The sequence below is a fragment of the Lachnellula hyalina genome, assembly GCF_007821495.1.
Source record: "Lachnellula hyalina strain CBS 185.66 chromosome Unknown contig00045, whole genome shotgun sequence".
Classification (NCBI taxonomy): Eukaryota; Fungi; Ascomycota; class Leotiomycetes; order Helotiales; family Lachnaceae; genus Lachnellula; species Lachnellula hyalina.
The window spans coordinates 177,857-194,429 of NW_022157159.1; the positions used below are offsets into that span (position 1 = coordinate 177,857).

Genomic DNA, 16,573 nt, shown 5'->3' on the forward strand with positions numbered 1-16,573 from the left:
CGATTGTATGTCTCCAGACAGAACTCATCATTCTACTTGGGTGCACCTCCACGGCCCCCCACAGCGCCGTTCGCCTGCAGTTGTTCGGAACTCAAGTTGAGTTCGGGCAGCGCCCTTCCCTTTGCGGACGGTTTGCTTACGAACTTGATTTCGGTCAAATAACTCAAGATCTTGCCCATGATCTCCCTGCTAATACCGTAGCCAGCACTCTCATCAACCTCAGTCCAGTTCTCGGCGTCCTCTTTCAAAATCTTGACCGCATTCCGGTCGTCGAGTTCTGGTGCTCGCGTCGTAGCTGGCAAATCGTTAACGCAGAAATGGTAGAGCGGCATTAGAGCATGTTGTTCTTCATCCTTCTCTTGGCCACCGGCTGACACATACGTTTCCAGCTCGTCCTTCCAGTCATCATAATCGATCTCTGGGGCCTTGAACCCATAGTATTCGAGACACGAAAGGTATTCGTTCATGCGTAACCGCGGATGGCCTGTGACGTGGACTACGTGAACTCCCCCTTCGAGAGCATTAAGAGCAGCAGCCACCACCACACGAGCAACATGATTTACCGGAACAGAGTTAACGGTATTGATGATGCGCGGCCTGGAAGATAATTGAATACATCCCTTTAGCATGCGAATCAAAAAGTCATCGGTATTACAGACGCCAGTCTGCGAATCTCCCAAGATGTATCCGGGTCGAATTATTGAGCCGCGAAGCCCTCTCTTTCCTGCCTCGCGGACAAGCAGCTCGGATACCCATTTAGTTTGCCCATAACCAGTTCCAAGGCCACGACGGCTGCCCTGCATGTCATCCTCTTCCGAGAGCGCGCTTCTGCCAGTGCTGATATTGTGATCCGAAATTTTGACATAGTGATCAGTGTCGAGTACACTTGTCGAACTAACGTAGGTGAAGAGTTTGGGTTTGCCTTCATTGCACAATCTCATAGCGTCGATCGTAGAGTTGACATTTGAGGCCATCATCTCTTGATATCTCTTAACCCAATGGACAGTGGCCCCGTTGTGTATCACTACGTCAACTTCCTGGGCTAGCTTCTCCCATACATCCTGCTCAATACCGAGCTGTGGCTTTGACAGATCACCGACTATGCAGCTCAGTCTTTCGGTCCATTCATCGTGCCATAAACCATAGCCCTGGAGGGATTGTCGTAGGCGATCAAGTGCTGCCTTTGAATCCTTGACACCTCGTACATGGGCAATCAAGTGAACTTCGCGACTAGTTCGTTCTAATACATCTTTGATGATATAGGCGCCCAGAAATCCAGTTGCACCCGTGAGGAAGATTGTCGGCCTTGCCTTTTCTCTAATTGCGGCTGGATCTGCTGTTTGGTATGTCGACGGTAAATTCTCGACAAGTTCGTCCAATGAAAGGGCATACGCCGGGTCTTTCTCCTCTACTGGCACATTATCCCCACTAGCTACGTCTGTTGGGCTCAGCTGCTTATCAACTTGTGCGCTGAAACCAGCAAGACTAGGGTATTCGTAAAGTGTATTTATGGAAACACTTGCTCCGGTTTCTCGTCGAATGTGAAGTAGCATCTGTTGGGCTAGGATACTATGTCCACCGAGATCAAAAAAATCGTTCTCGGGCGTGACTGTTTTGGGGTTGAGGCCACGAAGAAGGTCCGCCCATTTGGTTGCAACAGTCCGCTCAGTTGGTGTCAGCGACTCCCACCTCTTGACATCTTCTTCCGAAGCTTCTTCTGTCTGCTCTATGATATCTGGGAAGGGGAGGTTTGGCTTGTCAACCTTTCCATTTGGATTGAGCGGAAGCTTGTCGAGAACAATGAAGAGGGTTGGTACTGCGTACACAGGCAAACGTGTTTTTAGATGGTCTCGTACTTCCGTTTGTATGCGCCTGAATCTCTTAGGATAGAACTTCGTAGGACCAATGTCAATACCTTCATCTTCCACTTCCTCGAGATCTCGAACTTTGAGCCACTCGGGCCATTGCTTCATCTCTGGGACAATATAGCTAACTAGCTTGGGTTCCTCATCTTTGTCTCTGCGGACGAGCGTCTTGCAGTCTCTAATCAAAGCATGCTGGCCTAAGTTGCTGTCGATCTCGTTGAGTTCGATTCGAAAACCGCGGATTTTGACTTGATCATCGGCGCGGCCTGTGCATTCGACATCACCAGACTCCAAGTATCTACCAAGGTCGCCGGTACGATAGAGTCTGTCTCTAGGCCCTTTATAGTATTTTCTCCATGCCTCGCCCTTGTCATTTTTCTCGTCCGCTTCTACCCACTTTTGGTTGTCCACAAACCAATTCATGAGTAATTTCTGATCATTCATGGCCTGATCTCCCTTGTACCCTTCCGCGAGACCAGCGGCACGAACATAAATTTCCCCGATTTCTCCGACTTTGCACATCTTGGTCCTGTCTTCTCGATTCACAACCAGAAGCTGTACGTTCTTCATTCCCTTTCCAGCTGGTATAGTATCCTTCAGGTCTTCCAGAGCTGTCGAATCCTTTGCCCGGCTTGGGATTTCGTAGTAGCTCACCGCGCGTTGTGTCTCCGTAGTTCCATACATATTAACGATGTTGACGTTAGAAGCGAGGCGCCGCAAGCTTCGACAGTCTCGGGTTGTAAGAATATCGCCAACGAAGAATGCCCTGTCCAGAGAAGGAAATTCCGCTACAGCTCCACCGACGAGAATTTGGCCCATCGCTGGCGTCAGATGTGTGACCGTTGGCTTGTGCTCAGCCATCCATTCTGCAAGCTTCTCATGCTGGATGTCTTCCTTGGAAGGTACGAGCAATTGTGCGCCAAGAAAAAGAGGCGTGAAGATATCTCTTTGCACGGGGTCATGCGCAATGCCTGATAGAAGAGTGAACCGACTTGTGGAACTGAGCTGGAATCGCTCTGCCATCCAGCCAAAGTATTTGGTGAGACTGTAGTGGCGACCCAGTACTCCTTTAGGCCTTCCTTCGCTACCAGAGGTAAAAGATAGGGTCGGATTGCTATCTGGTCCAACCTCCGTCACTGGTGGTGAGGAAGCCTTGGCCCTAACCTGAGCAAATACATCCGGGTTACCCGTTGCGCTCCCCGACAGTATTCCATCATCGCCAAGACGTAGCGATGGAACTTCTGCCTTCAAGTGAAGCTCTTCGTCGATGTAAGTCCGGACTGTTGTGGCCAATTGCCCTGACTCATCCGTTGCTCGCGCAATATTGACTAATGCGCGGGGTTGGGCGACCTCGAGGTAAATCGTCTGTCTGGCTGGAGGATATGCTGGATCTAGAACACTGAAAGTAGCACCGGAAGCCTAGATATCAGAGAGAATGTTCAGTATCTGGATTACTCGGAAAACTGGAAAGAAGCAGGTTCCGTACCAGTGTGCCCATTATACTAATGACCAAGTCGACGGAGCGATGCGCCCAAATCATAACAACATCGCCATTGGTGATTCCTGCGTCGCTGAGATAGTGTGCTAAGACATTTGAGGCTTCGTATATTTGTTTGTAGGTGAAACTCCTCTCGGGGCCTTCTGAGGACTTGGTCTCCACCACGCATGTTCGATCGGGATACTTCTTTGCGTTCTCGCTGAAATGCCATTGAATGGAGCCATCGTATCCAGACCAGTCGAGGTCGATGGTGGGATCTGGTAATTGTGACATATTCATCTATAGACTATGTGATTGTGAGGTTATATTCCCTTTGCAAATACATACAGGAAGGGGAAATTTTATGACTGGCAAAATAATGACGGCGACCGGTATCGGGCGTTGACGGCGCGGGGCGGTGAAAGATTGCTCACGCGCTAATTGAGGGGTCGGGTAGGGTCCATAACCTTCTCAAAAACTACTTACAGGCGGTAGGTCAATAATTTGCATTTTCTGTGTCCATTTTTGGTAAGGTATCGTTAAATATAGTTTGCATTTTTGGTAAATTTACATTACCAGTATTCGTCGTCGCAAATTCATATTTAATCCCGCTTTTTCTACCCGCCGAGCTTGTTAAGCATCAATTTTAACTAAGGCTTGTAGATAAGAATGAAGCTCGCTTACGCTCAGGGGTATTTATTTACCTGCCCCGCTAAAAAAGGCTTCCCCCCGTTTCTCCAGTCAAAGGTTGTTTTTTAAGGATGGACTGACATGTTATTCCCTCGTTTGTGGCAAGCGATACATAAACCGAGTCGATTTTTAACTGGTTTTGATGATTGGTGAGATCTTGAATTTCATACTCGGAAGTGAAAAGTTGCAATCACAGGAAGATGAATGATTCCGAGAGACGGATGATTATAAGGAACAAGAAGAACACTCTAGAAGTATAAAGCTTCTGCTACGGGCGCATGTTAGCTTCTCCCTTCCTCATTACAATACACTCAACTCGAAAAAAATTATCAAGACTAGACACTCCAAACAGAACCACCTCTGCGATCTTCCGAAATATGCACAGAAGTAACCTTACACTACACATGCCGTCATAGAGATCTCTATAGTTCCAGCTCCTGCGAATGGGTTCAAAAAGCTGGTTCAGACCCCGGGAAATGCGATAATCTAACGACCACGCAGATCATTGGGCGCGTAAAATGCGACAGATGTAAGGCTAAAGATGCGGCTGCGACCGCGATGACCGCAGAGGAGTCTCATCGTATCCTTTAGCAACGTTACGAAACTCTTCAAGGACATAGCTCGCGAGGGTAGTGAGGGGGAAAAGGAGCAGGAAAGATGTAGGTGGCGTGAGGACAGTAGTTGAACTCGAGGTGAGGGTTACCTAGACTATGTTTCGGGAATATATATATATCGTTGAACTCTACTAAATCGCTCTGAAGATGAGATTCATCTTTTTGATTCTCGTAATTTCCCATGTTCTCAATGGTGACTGAGTAGTTTTTTGATTTGACAGCAATTCCCTCGCTGGTTGATAGTGAAATGGCCTTGAATGTCTCATGAAATACCTCTCAATACGAAACCCCGTGGGGAAGCACGGCTGGAGGTCTAACGCGTACTCATCAATGACTCATGAGATCTATGAAAAACAAAGAGCCTAGTAAATTACCCCGAACAGAAACCTACCATCATTGCGTCCTCAATTAACAACAAATCTATTCTTTGCTCATCAACACTGGACCATAGCGATATAGACCAAACAAAAGAACCGAGCAAACACATATCACACCTGCCAACAAGCTCACCCCTCCATTGACATCGAGCAATTTGAACAACGAGCGAGTGAACAAGATAGCCCCACCTGCAAGGCAACTGTGTATCGCTTCATTTGCAGCAAAGAGCGACGCGGCATAATTCGGGTAGATGTTGGCAATATAAGCAAATTGGGAATTTTTGACTTAATAGCTTCCAGCCTAGTTCAATACTACGCCGACAATAGGAACAAGCCAATGAATATCAGAGTTCGAAGTCCACAACAGGTAGTATCTACGGCCGGATTGTTACACAGGAGAGTAGAGACATAAAGGATGATCCAGTAATTTGTAAACATAACCACCGACCGCCCTAGCATTAGGCTAGCGCCGTCCTAAATAGTCTTCGATTTGTATAGGATGTAAATGGAATGAATGAATGAATGTCACCATGTCTAGTGCGTAGAACAGGGGATAGAGACTTAATAATTGATATGAAATGATCTAATTATCGATGATGAGCGAAAAAATTGATATCTCGTGTCAGTGCAACTTTCGTTGTGGTTAAGCGAAGAAAGGGGCAATTACCTACCTAGTAATTGCATGCCCCCATAGCATTTCCCTGGGGTAAAAGTGGATCGTTTCATTAGGTGTAGATTTTAGGAGCCGATTTTATATGTGAGGAACAGTTCGCGAGTTGCGTATCAATGAACGCTAACTGTTGCAACTAAAACTTGGGATGATATTGTGGAGACGGTTGAGAAAATAAAAGGAAATATAAGGGGACAAGGAAGGATTCGAAGGATTTACAGCAGGGGGAGGGTATGTATTTCTAGCGCACTGACCCAGCCGTTTTAAGGTTAAATAGTGGAGTGGCTCGCTTACGCTGAGGGGTATATGTGCTTGTGGCTGGAAGCCAAAAGCCCAGTGGGAAAGCAGATGGAAAAATTCGCCGTGGCTACTATGATATTTGGTAAAAATCTATATTTGAAAATTCCATCAAGGACGATTGAAGAAAAGAATAGAAGGTGCAAAATCATACAACTCAAGATGTTCCTTTGGCGTTATTACTGGCCGTTACACTCTTTATAGACCTTGTAAGATGTTCAAATAAGTAGTACCCGTCGCCGTCAAGTCACCAGTCACATTGTTGAGCAGAGGCCAGACAGTCCCCAGCCCCTCACCATTACTAGGTCCGTACGCGACTACACTCTCGTTTGCCTGGAGCCATGGCACCACCGACGTGAGGAAATCATTGATGACAGTCTGGTCCGTGCACGGAGTGAATCCATTGGTATCGTTGACACAGGCGAATTCCGATACCCAGACCGGCTTCTTATACTTGGCAACATAGTATTCAACGTCAGCCTGGACGCCTGTGAGGTTGAGCTTGTTGATGTGGATGCTCGTAACGTTCCAAGGCGCATCGAGTAGGGAAGCGCCAGTATCGCTGTTCACGCTGAAAGGCGTCAGCCATTTTTCGTCTTTTTGTTTGGCCATGCTTGGTGAGCCGAGGATTGTGTCAGCTGCAAGGGGGGCGATGTATGTGTTCCATGCAATCGTTGCATCTGCGGGGGCGATGTTACTGCTAGAGGGGCAGCCATAGTCCGGCTCATAAAATCCGAACATGAATTTGGGTTTGGTCGTTCCTACAGAAGTTTGGAAGGCAGATAACCGCGAGCTACCTGCGGTGCACGATGATGATATACCCCAGAGCTTGAAGTTGCGTCAGAAGTAAGTTATAATACGGAAGCGTAAGTTGTACTCACCATTGGAATGCCTTGGACAGTGCCACTGTCAGGAGTAGATGGTGAATAATCAGAGTACCAGCTAATATGATCAGCGAGGAGGCTGAATCCTGCCTTATTCTGAACCCCAACATAGCCTGAAAGACCAGCTTTGACGCCATTGGGGGTAAGACTATTCGTCGACGAAGTCGAGGCGCTACTGCTTGTAGCGGTAGCTACGTCGGCTACCGTTGCAACGGAGCTAACTGCCAGTTCAGTAGACGTCGGAGCAGAGTCGGCTACCGTTGCAACGGAGCTAACTGCCAGCTCAGTAGACGTCGGAGCAGAATCAGAGACCGAAGAGGACGTGGAAGCTTGCAAGGTAGTGGAGGAAGAACACGTGCTGATTGCGCTGTCTGAGTCCGAGGCTGAGGGACTTGGATGGTAATGATGATAACCATGACCATAATGGACGAAACCGCGGCCAAGCGCTGTTGCAGAAGAAATACGGCAAAGGGTTGCCGCGGCAAGAAAGTAGTTGGTGGTGAGGTACTTCATTATTGCTGAAAGATAGTCTGATAGTGGATCAGGACGTGGGTGCAGTCGAATGTACTGTAGTAAGTGGGCCTAGCCCTGGTCGAAAAGGACAGTATGTGAGGATAAAAAATCAAACGAAACGAAGAGGAGTCTGTAACAAAGACGGTAAAGACAGCAGGATAGAGCTTAATAAGTAGCAAATATGCGAGTGTCGCCCCACTCATAAAATCAGCGGCGTTGTATGTAAATTCACATACGCGCACAAGGGCTGGAAATGTGTGTTTCAACTTTCAACCCTCCGCGAGTAATAAGGTCTTCCGCTTCGGTCGATGTAAATTACTTGAGGGAAATTGCGGGGACGAAAATTAGGTTCTGCAACCTCTGCAGGATTTCATCAACTTCCGTGTTTGTTTCGAAACGAATCATACCTCCTTGAGCAAGTATGTGATGATTTCTCTCCCCCATGAGAAGGCATGCGTGCCATCCCATCCTTCCAGAAGGGAGAAGGAGAGGAGGCTTGGAAGCACTACTTCGTACTGGACTAGTAACTCTTGAAATCAAGCCAGCACACAGTGTAGTATGCTCCGCAGAGCAGTTCAAGGGATGATAAAAGTGGTTGATTGATGGATGCGGAATGTTTTTCTTATTTTTGACTTCATGTTTCAGATACAGTAGAGCAAGCGCCGCCATGGATCTAGAATAACAAACGAGTCAGCCAATCATATGTCCTTACTCGAGTAGCCAATAATTGTTAGGGACAAAAGCTTCGCGACGCATTCTAAAAAGTACCCACCTCGTGCACGGATACTCGGGATGTTGGATCACGTGATCTGGACCGACTTGAACGACGAGCTTCCCACGCGGTCCTCGCGGTCCATTGAGGACGAAGGCTCTATATAAGACTAAGTCGTCACCTATTAGATAAGAGGTTCGTGCTCAACTCAAATTATATTTCTCAATATACGCTCATTGTCTTATACTTAGTAGCGAGCTGTACTTCCAAGTATAGCAACCCGTGATACCTCGACAGAACCCTCACGTGCGATTATCGTGAGAGGAATCGATTGCCTCTCTTTCGTACGGGTCGTCTATCGCGAGACAGAAAGAGCATCTCGATGCTCAGGTGGAGGAGGAGATGGCGAAAATCTTATGTTTAAACAAGCAAAAACGTGCTCTCGTTGAGCGGGAGAAGAACATGATCATCGCGGGTCTTAACTCCTTGGATAACTTAGATGCCTCTGAGCGGTTGGAGCGGAAAAGCGTGAAGAGAAGAAACAGGCCGAGCAGGAGGCTCAGCAGGCTACTCCTTTGCCCAGGGCGGGTTCCTCCATGAGCTTCCTCGATACTGGCCCTTTCTTGGATCCGATGAGCACCTGCTGCATCGACTGGAATAATATCACCTATTTCAATACATGTAAAAGAACAAAGGGTCAACGTTTGAGTATAACAGAATAGATCAGATGGAATCTCAAAATCGAAGAAACAGTCAATGCAACTACATCATGTATCTCGTGGTACAGATACATGAACATTCGACAATTCACAGAAAGCTGGACTGTAGAGTTGACGCTTAATTCACCGCGAACTTGACGAAATACCGTCATGTCAATGCCACTCAAGGCAACTCTTTGTCCAACTCCTTCTAACTGCATGCACTCCCCTTCGCCAACATCTCCCCACCAAGCAACGCAGTAGCTATGGATAAAGACCTGGTGTAAGATACACATGCAACCTACCTTCAAGCAATCGACTGACTTTGATTCAAGACGAGCGCTGGCGGCCTCCCGCTCGGGAAAAGCAGATCAATCTGAAGAGGATAGTGAACTCCAGGAAGCCATTCAACTCTCCAAGAAGGAGAATGGTACAACGTCTCATACGTCCTTTGAAGATCAGCTCCGAGAGAGGACGGCGAAAATGAAGCGCAAGGCGGAAGAGGAGCTAGAACATAGTGTGAAGCGCTCATACTCCGGATGGACGCCTATAAACGCGTCCTGGGCCAACTACAGCTCTTCGAGCCCAGCTTCTCTCGCAAAACCACCACGTGAGTTCTTCCTTGGACGACATTTTCCCTTACCAAAGCTGATAGGCACCCGATAGCTTCACCCCCCTCTTCAGCTGCTCCATCAAAGCTCACCATTACCTATCCAGATGGCGCACTTCGCATCACTCGCACGCCAGGTAGGGGAAACACCAAGAATTGCGTCAATCTGACAGACCTGATTCACGCGAAGCACCTCATCTCAGCCTGTATATTCTCCTTCTACATCGGCGGTGATGAGCTGTATGACCATCTTCCTCTTTCGCATTCTTCTAATGCTGTACCTGTAAGTGTGCCATGTATACCACCAGGGTTAATGCGATGACTGACATTGACTTGGTAGATTTACATTGGACGAGACGTAAACCAGGGTAAGAACATTGGCTCTTATGCTCTATATTTCCGCTCCCCACATATCGTCTTCGCTCTTTAGGTTTACGCAATAAGTACACATAAACTTCGTCTACTCCAACTACTCCAACTACCCCCGAAATAATCCTCACTGATGATAACTGACTCTTGGGTGCTTATAGATCCTATGGTCCAAGAAGCATGCTCCGAGGTCGGCATATCCTTCATCAATAGTTCGATATCAAAAAGACAGTTGCAAAGCATCACCCCTAATCTCCGAGAACTCTATAGCCAGAAGTACGGGAATAACTATCATGCATTCTACGCGTGGTCTGTCGGCTCTTCGCACTCCAAGATACTTGTTCTCGTATATCCTGGTTTCCTAAGAATCATCATCACCTCTTGCAATATGATGAATATCGATACGGTTCTAGGTGACAACCACTGGTATATTCACGATCTGCCAAAACTTTCATCGCGAGCCGTTTCTGAGCCATCTCCCTTCGAGGAAGGTCTTTTAGCACATCTGCAAGCCCTCAGTACCCCCGACGTCTTTCTTGAATCCGTCCGAGGCATGTATGACTATTCCGCAGTCAAGGTGCATCTCGTCACTTCTGTTCCCGCTGTCTGTTCTGGTCGCAAAGCAGAAAATCATGGCCTACTTCGCCTTAGACGCGTTATCAGAGATCTCGACCTGAAAATGCCGGAAAAGAAGAGTGGGAAGTTGAGGCTCGAAGTATGCGCAGCAAGCATCGGTAACTTATCTGCTAAGTGGCTTAATAACTTCAATGATTGTGCTCTAGGAAAAGAATTGATTGAAGTCGCTGGTGAGGACTGTGCCGTCCCAGACTTGAAATTGTTCTATCCGAGTATCAAAGATGTCATTGAGGCGAACGAGTCTGCGCAGGATGCTGCAAGCAACATTGGTTGCCATACTCGCCCATGGGATGATGTGCCAATTGGAATCAAGAGTATTTTCCACCACTATCAATCGAAAGATACTGGGCGGCTATTTCACCAGAAACTCATCCTAGCATACAATCCTCGAGACGAAAATGCTCATCCCTATTACGTCTATGTGGGTTCTGCCAATTTCTCCCAGTCTGCATGGGGTGTGCTCGAGAACGACGAAAGAGCAATCAGCGATGCGACCTGCAAGACGAAAGTTGTCAAGATGAACAACTTTGAGTGTGGCGTGGTGATTCCTGGCACCCTGGTTGAGAGCTTACTGGAGCCTGGAACAGAGAGCTGGCAGAGTGGGATCGTGCCTTACGTCCAGAGTGGAAAGAGATACGATCTGCCAGGCAATAGCATCCAGAGTAGAAATAGACATAATCTGGATAAGCCCTGGAATGGTACGTTCAAATTTCACATTAATCTTGTATTCTATATTGGATCTTGGAGCTGGGAACAGAGCTCTTGGACCGTTTCCTACGGGCTGCATCCACGATAGAATCTGAGGTTCTGTCTGAGTAGGAACACGTATACTAAGCAAATGACAGATTTGAGATGGGTCAGAACCAACAAGAAGGTTAACCAGGCAGCGCGTGGTGAAGATTTCGCTTGATTTCAGGGGACAGATGACGTTAATGGAACTGAGAATCAACACTTTCGGAGTTTTAAGCGTTACGCAAAGGAATAGAGCTTATGAAATCAGACAGTCTCATGTATGTGGAAGCCTGTTCTCTGAGTCCAGTATCTGAACTTCTGAAGAGTCCAAAAAAAAGGAGGGGTGTATCGTCTGTGGCGTGCAACAAGAAACTTAGATAGACTACTTCTCGGGTTCCTATATTCATGGAGGAGCCGATAGACGACTTCATCAATATAAGAGCTTCAGTCACAGCAATCCAACCTCGCTAGTTGAAAATGCAAGAGCTGTCTGTACCATATTAACCAATGTCCCAGGAATTATCACCTTATTAAATGCCAGGGATTTTTCTTTTTTGCATTTCAGAGACTTTTTTCCCAACCTTCTCTTTTGTCATAATCAGCAAAGTAAAAGTAGAAAATTGTACCTTTTATTCAGTCAATATATGGAAATTGCATACATCCTCAACTCACACTTCAAGATAAGTCTCTCAACTTTCCTATAAATATAAACACTTTCAAGCTAAATCTACGAAACAACTCTCTCGCCTATCCTCATTCACGCCAAACTTCCAAATTGCACATACTTTACCCTCCACTCCGCCCTTCCGCATCCTTAATTCTCACTAACGATTCAATTAGCAGGTGGAAACGGCCCCCCATCCCCATCACCCGGCGGAGCTTCCTCAGCAGGCGGCGGCGGCGGCGGCGGCCCTCCCGTACTCCTACTCCTCGTAGTCGCCGTACTCATACTACCCCTACGACTCCTCTTCCGCTTCTTCCCCTTGCGATACTGTTGCGTCCGCAGCAAATACACATAGAACGCCACGATAATCAGTCCGAAGCCGCATATGACGCCCACGATTATGCCGACGATGTCGCTGGTGGGGATTCCTGGGTGTTGGACCTTGCTTTTGGGGGGAGATGTTGATGTGGATGTGGGGTAGAAGAGGGTGGTGGTGGGGGTGGGGAAGGAATCCCCGAGTTGGATGATCGTTGTGTATGTCGTTGTTGCGCGTGTTATGGAGAGCGTTACGTCTCGTGCTGGCACTGCTGCTTCTGCTTTTGCTTGGACACGTAGAGCCGGTGCCTCTATCCCCATTTGCAGTACAGTCGTGGCTTGCAATCGCAATGATGATTCCGCATCATTCTCACCCCTCACATTTCCATTTACACTTCCAGTTCCAGTCCCTGATCCATTTTCAAGAGTCGTGGCGGTGTCTACATTTGGCGGTGCTGTTGGTCTTGCTGTGGGTTTTGGGTTTGGGAGCCTTGTACTTGCTAAATCGCGAAGTGGTGCTGGTGACATGGGGAGACGCATATATATATGTACGCATATGCTTATGCTTATACCTCGTCTACCCTTATGATGAAAAAGACGTGTCGAGGTGGTGCATTGACATTGCGGAGAGTGTCTGCGGGCATTTCAGAGATTTATGGGCCGCTTCTTATATTACTTTGGAGGAACGATATTCGTACGTATACAAGTAGGCTTAGGAAGGGAGGGAGAGTGATGAGTGAGGCAAATTATGGATCCCGGCAAAGATGCCGCACGCAGCCTTGAGATGCTTGATTGGCCGCTGCCGACCTATACAGTGCATACTGTACATACATCCTGATGTGATGTGGCTGTCTGCTGGGTCCAAGTGAAGTCAGTCAGTGCTCATGCATGCGTGTTCGCTGGCAACCGGGCCAGGGCTACACATTAGCCCGAACTACTTTTTGGGGGGTATCATTCATTCATCCATGCATCTACGCGGCACAAGCTGGAGAATTCGTTGTTTGATCTACTTTGGACCACAACAATGATCTACTTTAGATCGCACGCTGTGTTACGATGTTTAGATACTTGGCATTAGGCATAATTTATGTGGTGGATTCTTGGAAGGCAGTAGATTTTCCACTGAGGCGGATATCGCATTTTTACTCTTATCTTTTAAAAGATCTGGTCATCATTCGTAATCATTATCTATTTATACACACTTAACATAAGAAACCTCCTCATTCATCATAATTCATGTACTTTAAGTAGCCGGTCGTCTTCGATTCCATCCCATCCCTTCCTCACCCCACCCGATCGCCCGAGCCTCACGGCTCCGGATACGTCTTCAAAAACTTCTCATACCCTTTATAAGCAGCCACGGTAAGATAAGCATCAGTACCAAAGATCTTCGCAAATCCTGCACATGCTTCTCTCCACATCTTCTTCGACTCCTGGTGTGCACTTGGACTCAGAGCCCGCGACGCCTCCGCCAGACGTGACTTGCTCTTCAGCGTCTCAGGGTGTAATTCGCCCAGGTTCCGCTGATACGCGCGGTAGACTTGACGATACAATGACTCTGCTTCGGTATGGCCTGATGTGCCACGCTCGTGTTTTGCAAGTGCGAGGTTGGTCATACATAGCAAAGTGTTTTGATGTTCCGGGCCCAGAATCCAAGCCAACCCCTCGAGCGCTTGTTTGTGGAGAGCCTCTATGACATCAAGAGTCTGAGCTCGTTGAGTCTGGTATGTTGTAAGTTGCGATCGCATTATTTCTCCTTTCCACGTCATGCTTAGAAAGACATCCGGGTGGTCACTTCCCAAAACCGTCCTTCTCCCACTGAGGGCAAAGTCGATCTTTTGCAACGCAGCTTGGTGCTGGCCAAGGCCAGAAAGAACAATTGCTCGATGATGAAGACTAGTGAGCTGATCTGGGTGGAAGTCGCTGCCAGTGAGAGTCCCATTCGTCAAGACATCCGTTCTTTCAACTAGAGCTCGCTCGCTCAATGCATCAGCAGCGCGGCAGCCTTCCTTGCATCGTAAGACTTCGGCAAGCAAATGCATGCTTGCCAATGTATCTGGATGGCTAGAAGATTCCGCCCATGGACCTTTCTCCCTGGCAGACAAAGTAGCTCTATTCATCTGTTCCGAAGCCTCATACTTTCCGCGCGCCAGCATAATTTGGGCTCGATCGCTCCTACATGCAAGAAGAAGGGGATGTGAATCTGACAAGATGCCACTGAGGCGATTTGCGGAGTCGACAAGCAAAGTCTCTGCCTGGTCGTAGTCTGACATCGCCACAGCCACGTAAAGCAGGATTCGAGCTTTGATAATTCTGCTCTGCAAAGTTTCGGGATGATCTGTACCAAGAACAACTTCTCTGCCACGAATTGCTTCCTGAATATATCGAAGCGCCTCTTCATATTTTCCATCGCATTTCAAAACCGAAGCGAAATGATGAAGACTGGTAAGTGTATCGACGTGAGAAGTACCTAGAAGAGTAGTTCTTTCAGAAAGAGCCTTCCGACACTCGATGGCTGCATCGTGATATTTCCCCTTGAGCATTAGAACACATCCAAAATCGTCTATGGACTGAAACATGTCCTGCATAGAGTTATTCGCAGCAGTCTCCCTCGAGACTTTGACTTGGCGGAAAATATCGACAGCAGAGTCGTACCGATTTGCACCTTCCGCTTGTTCTAATCTCGCCTGCATTCTCTTCTTCCAAAGAATTGTCGATTGTTGCTCGTCTGGAGGGTAGTTTTGAAGCGAAGTCTGAACTTCTCGATACTTCCCGAGAAGTTCAAGCAGCATGATTTGATCCTGAAGAACGCTAAGATGTTCTTGAGGGACAGGATCTGGGAGAGCATTTTTGGCAAGCAACGCCATCTTCAAAGCGTCTGTGTATCTTCCTTTGCGATGGAAATATGCCGATTCTTTCTGATGGATTTTGGAGACAGATATTCGTAGAGAGTCGCCATTCAAGTCATAGCCGCCTAGCAGGAGAGAAAAACAGCTTCTCCACCAATCTCGCTTTTCATTGCTCGCATCCGGATAGAACTTTGAGAAAGCCATAACAACTTCCTCAAACCATATATGTTCCTGTTTAACATCCTCTTCATCTGTCTCAGGTCGCTCAGTTTCGATAATTCGGTGCATCGCTAGGAATACCAGAGGATGAAGGGTATACGTATTGACGGGGTTCTCAACTAGTACAAAGTGACCCCTCAGGAGATTCATCATGATGATCATCTCTAATTGATCAGACGATGAGAAGACATCGTGTGGTACTGAGGTACCACCAAGGAAGTACATCTTATACAAGATTCGGCTTGCAGTGGAGAATTCATTTCTGAAGGCTTTAATATCGATGACACCTTTTCCAACAATTGAGAAGGTATGATCTGGTTGTGAAACAGGGTCCAGTCTGCCAAATAAGCGCAATTTCATCGCATCGCCTTGCCGGTAAAGATGAAGAAATTGAGAAATGGTCATTCCAGTTCCATTGATGAGAGCTGCAACTTGAAGGATAGCCCTTGGTAAGTTGGTCATCAGGTCAACCACCTCTTGAAGCTCGATAGGCGAAGCTTGGGCTTGTATTCCCAGCCTCCCGCTCAAAAGGTCGACGGAGGCCTCGACTTCTAGGTCGTCAAGTTGGCATACATCGTGAGGGCCAGCCAGCAAACTTCCATGCTGCAAACTTCTCGACAGCACAATCACTGTGCCTGGAAAAAGTCGAAGTTTATCGATCACTCGTCCATTCTCCACACTTGTTTGCAATAGGTCTTCGAATTTATCTCCAGGGTCCACCACCAGCAAGCAGTTGATGCCACGAGATTGGTCCAACCATTCGTCCAGCTGTATGCTAACCACAGATGAAGATTTTGAAGGACTGCTAGGGCTGGAAAGAAGGTCGTTTGGTCTGAACCAGTAGACTGGTGTTGTTGGGGAGACATCCTTAATCCGATATACGAATTCAACGACTAATTCAGTTTTACTAAAATGTGTTAGCATGTTTCACACACCAAAGACCAATGTGGAAAGAAGAAGCTTACCCAATCCCGCCCAAACCAGCAACTGAAATGCGCCCCTTATGACCCGGCTTCCACATCCCAAACAACTGACTGAGGTGGGAAGATCGACCCACGAAGTCTGGATTTCGCGCATAAGGCACATTAAACAGCGGTTCAGGCTCTGATTCTGGTTCAGGTTCTGGTTCTGGCGGTGGCGGTGGCGGAGGAGGACTTGGCTCGATCTCTTTGACCTCCAGCTTTGGAGCCGCCTTGGCCTCGGGAGCTTGTAGTCGAGTAACGAGGTTCTTTGCTACATCGTCGAAGGAAGCATGTAGAAATGCCGCAATCGCATCCGAGAGCTGCGCGGCGAGTGAGGTAACGATAGGAGTAGTTTCTTCGGCAGCCATTGTGAAAGTAATTGGATTGGGTTTCTTGGAATTGGAACAGGAACATCTTGAA

At 47.5% G+C, this 16,573-nt stretch overlaps 3 protein-coding genes across 3 annotated transcripts; 1 reads left to right on the forward strand and 2 right to left on the reverse strand.

Moving 5' to 3' along the window:
* Positions 1–32: 32 nt before the first annotated feature.
* Positions 33–3,636, reverse strand: lys2 (L-2-aminoadipate reductase large subunit; the record flags this gene model as incomplete). The annotated part of the gene is made up of 2 exons (XM_031148874.1): positions 33–3,284; positions 3,352–3,636. 2 exons carry the CDS (start codon positions 3,634–3,636, stop codon positions 33–35), a joined length of 3,537 nt encoding a protein of 1,178 aa, XP_031006422.1.
* A 5,427-nt stretch (positions 3,637–9,063) lies between these two features.
* On the forward strand, positions 9,064–11,322 carry TDP1_0 (Tyrosyl-DNA phosphodiesterase; the record flags this gene model as incomplete). Its single annotated transcript, XM_031148875.1, has 6 exons — positions 9,064–9,080; positions 9,133–9,407; positions 9,464–9,690; positions 9,748–9,775; positions 9,938–11,110; positions 11,258–11,322. The coding sequence occupies 6 exons, from the start codon at positions 9,064–9,066 to the stop codon at positions 11,320–11,322; spliced, it is 1,785 nt and encodes a 594-aa protein (XP_031006423.1).
* Positions 11,323–13,430: 2,108 nt separating this feature from the next.
* On the reverse strand, positions 13,431–16,521 carry NPHP3 (Nephrocystin-3; the record flags this gene model as incomplete). The annotated part of the gene is made up of 2 exons (XM_031148876.1): positions 13,431–16,098; positions 16,157–16,521. 2 exons carry the CDS (start codon positions 16,519–16,521, stop codon positions 13,431–13,433), a joined length of 3,033 nt encoding a protein of 1,010 aa, XP_031006393.1.
* Positions 16,522–16,573: the final 52 nt, after the last annotated feature.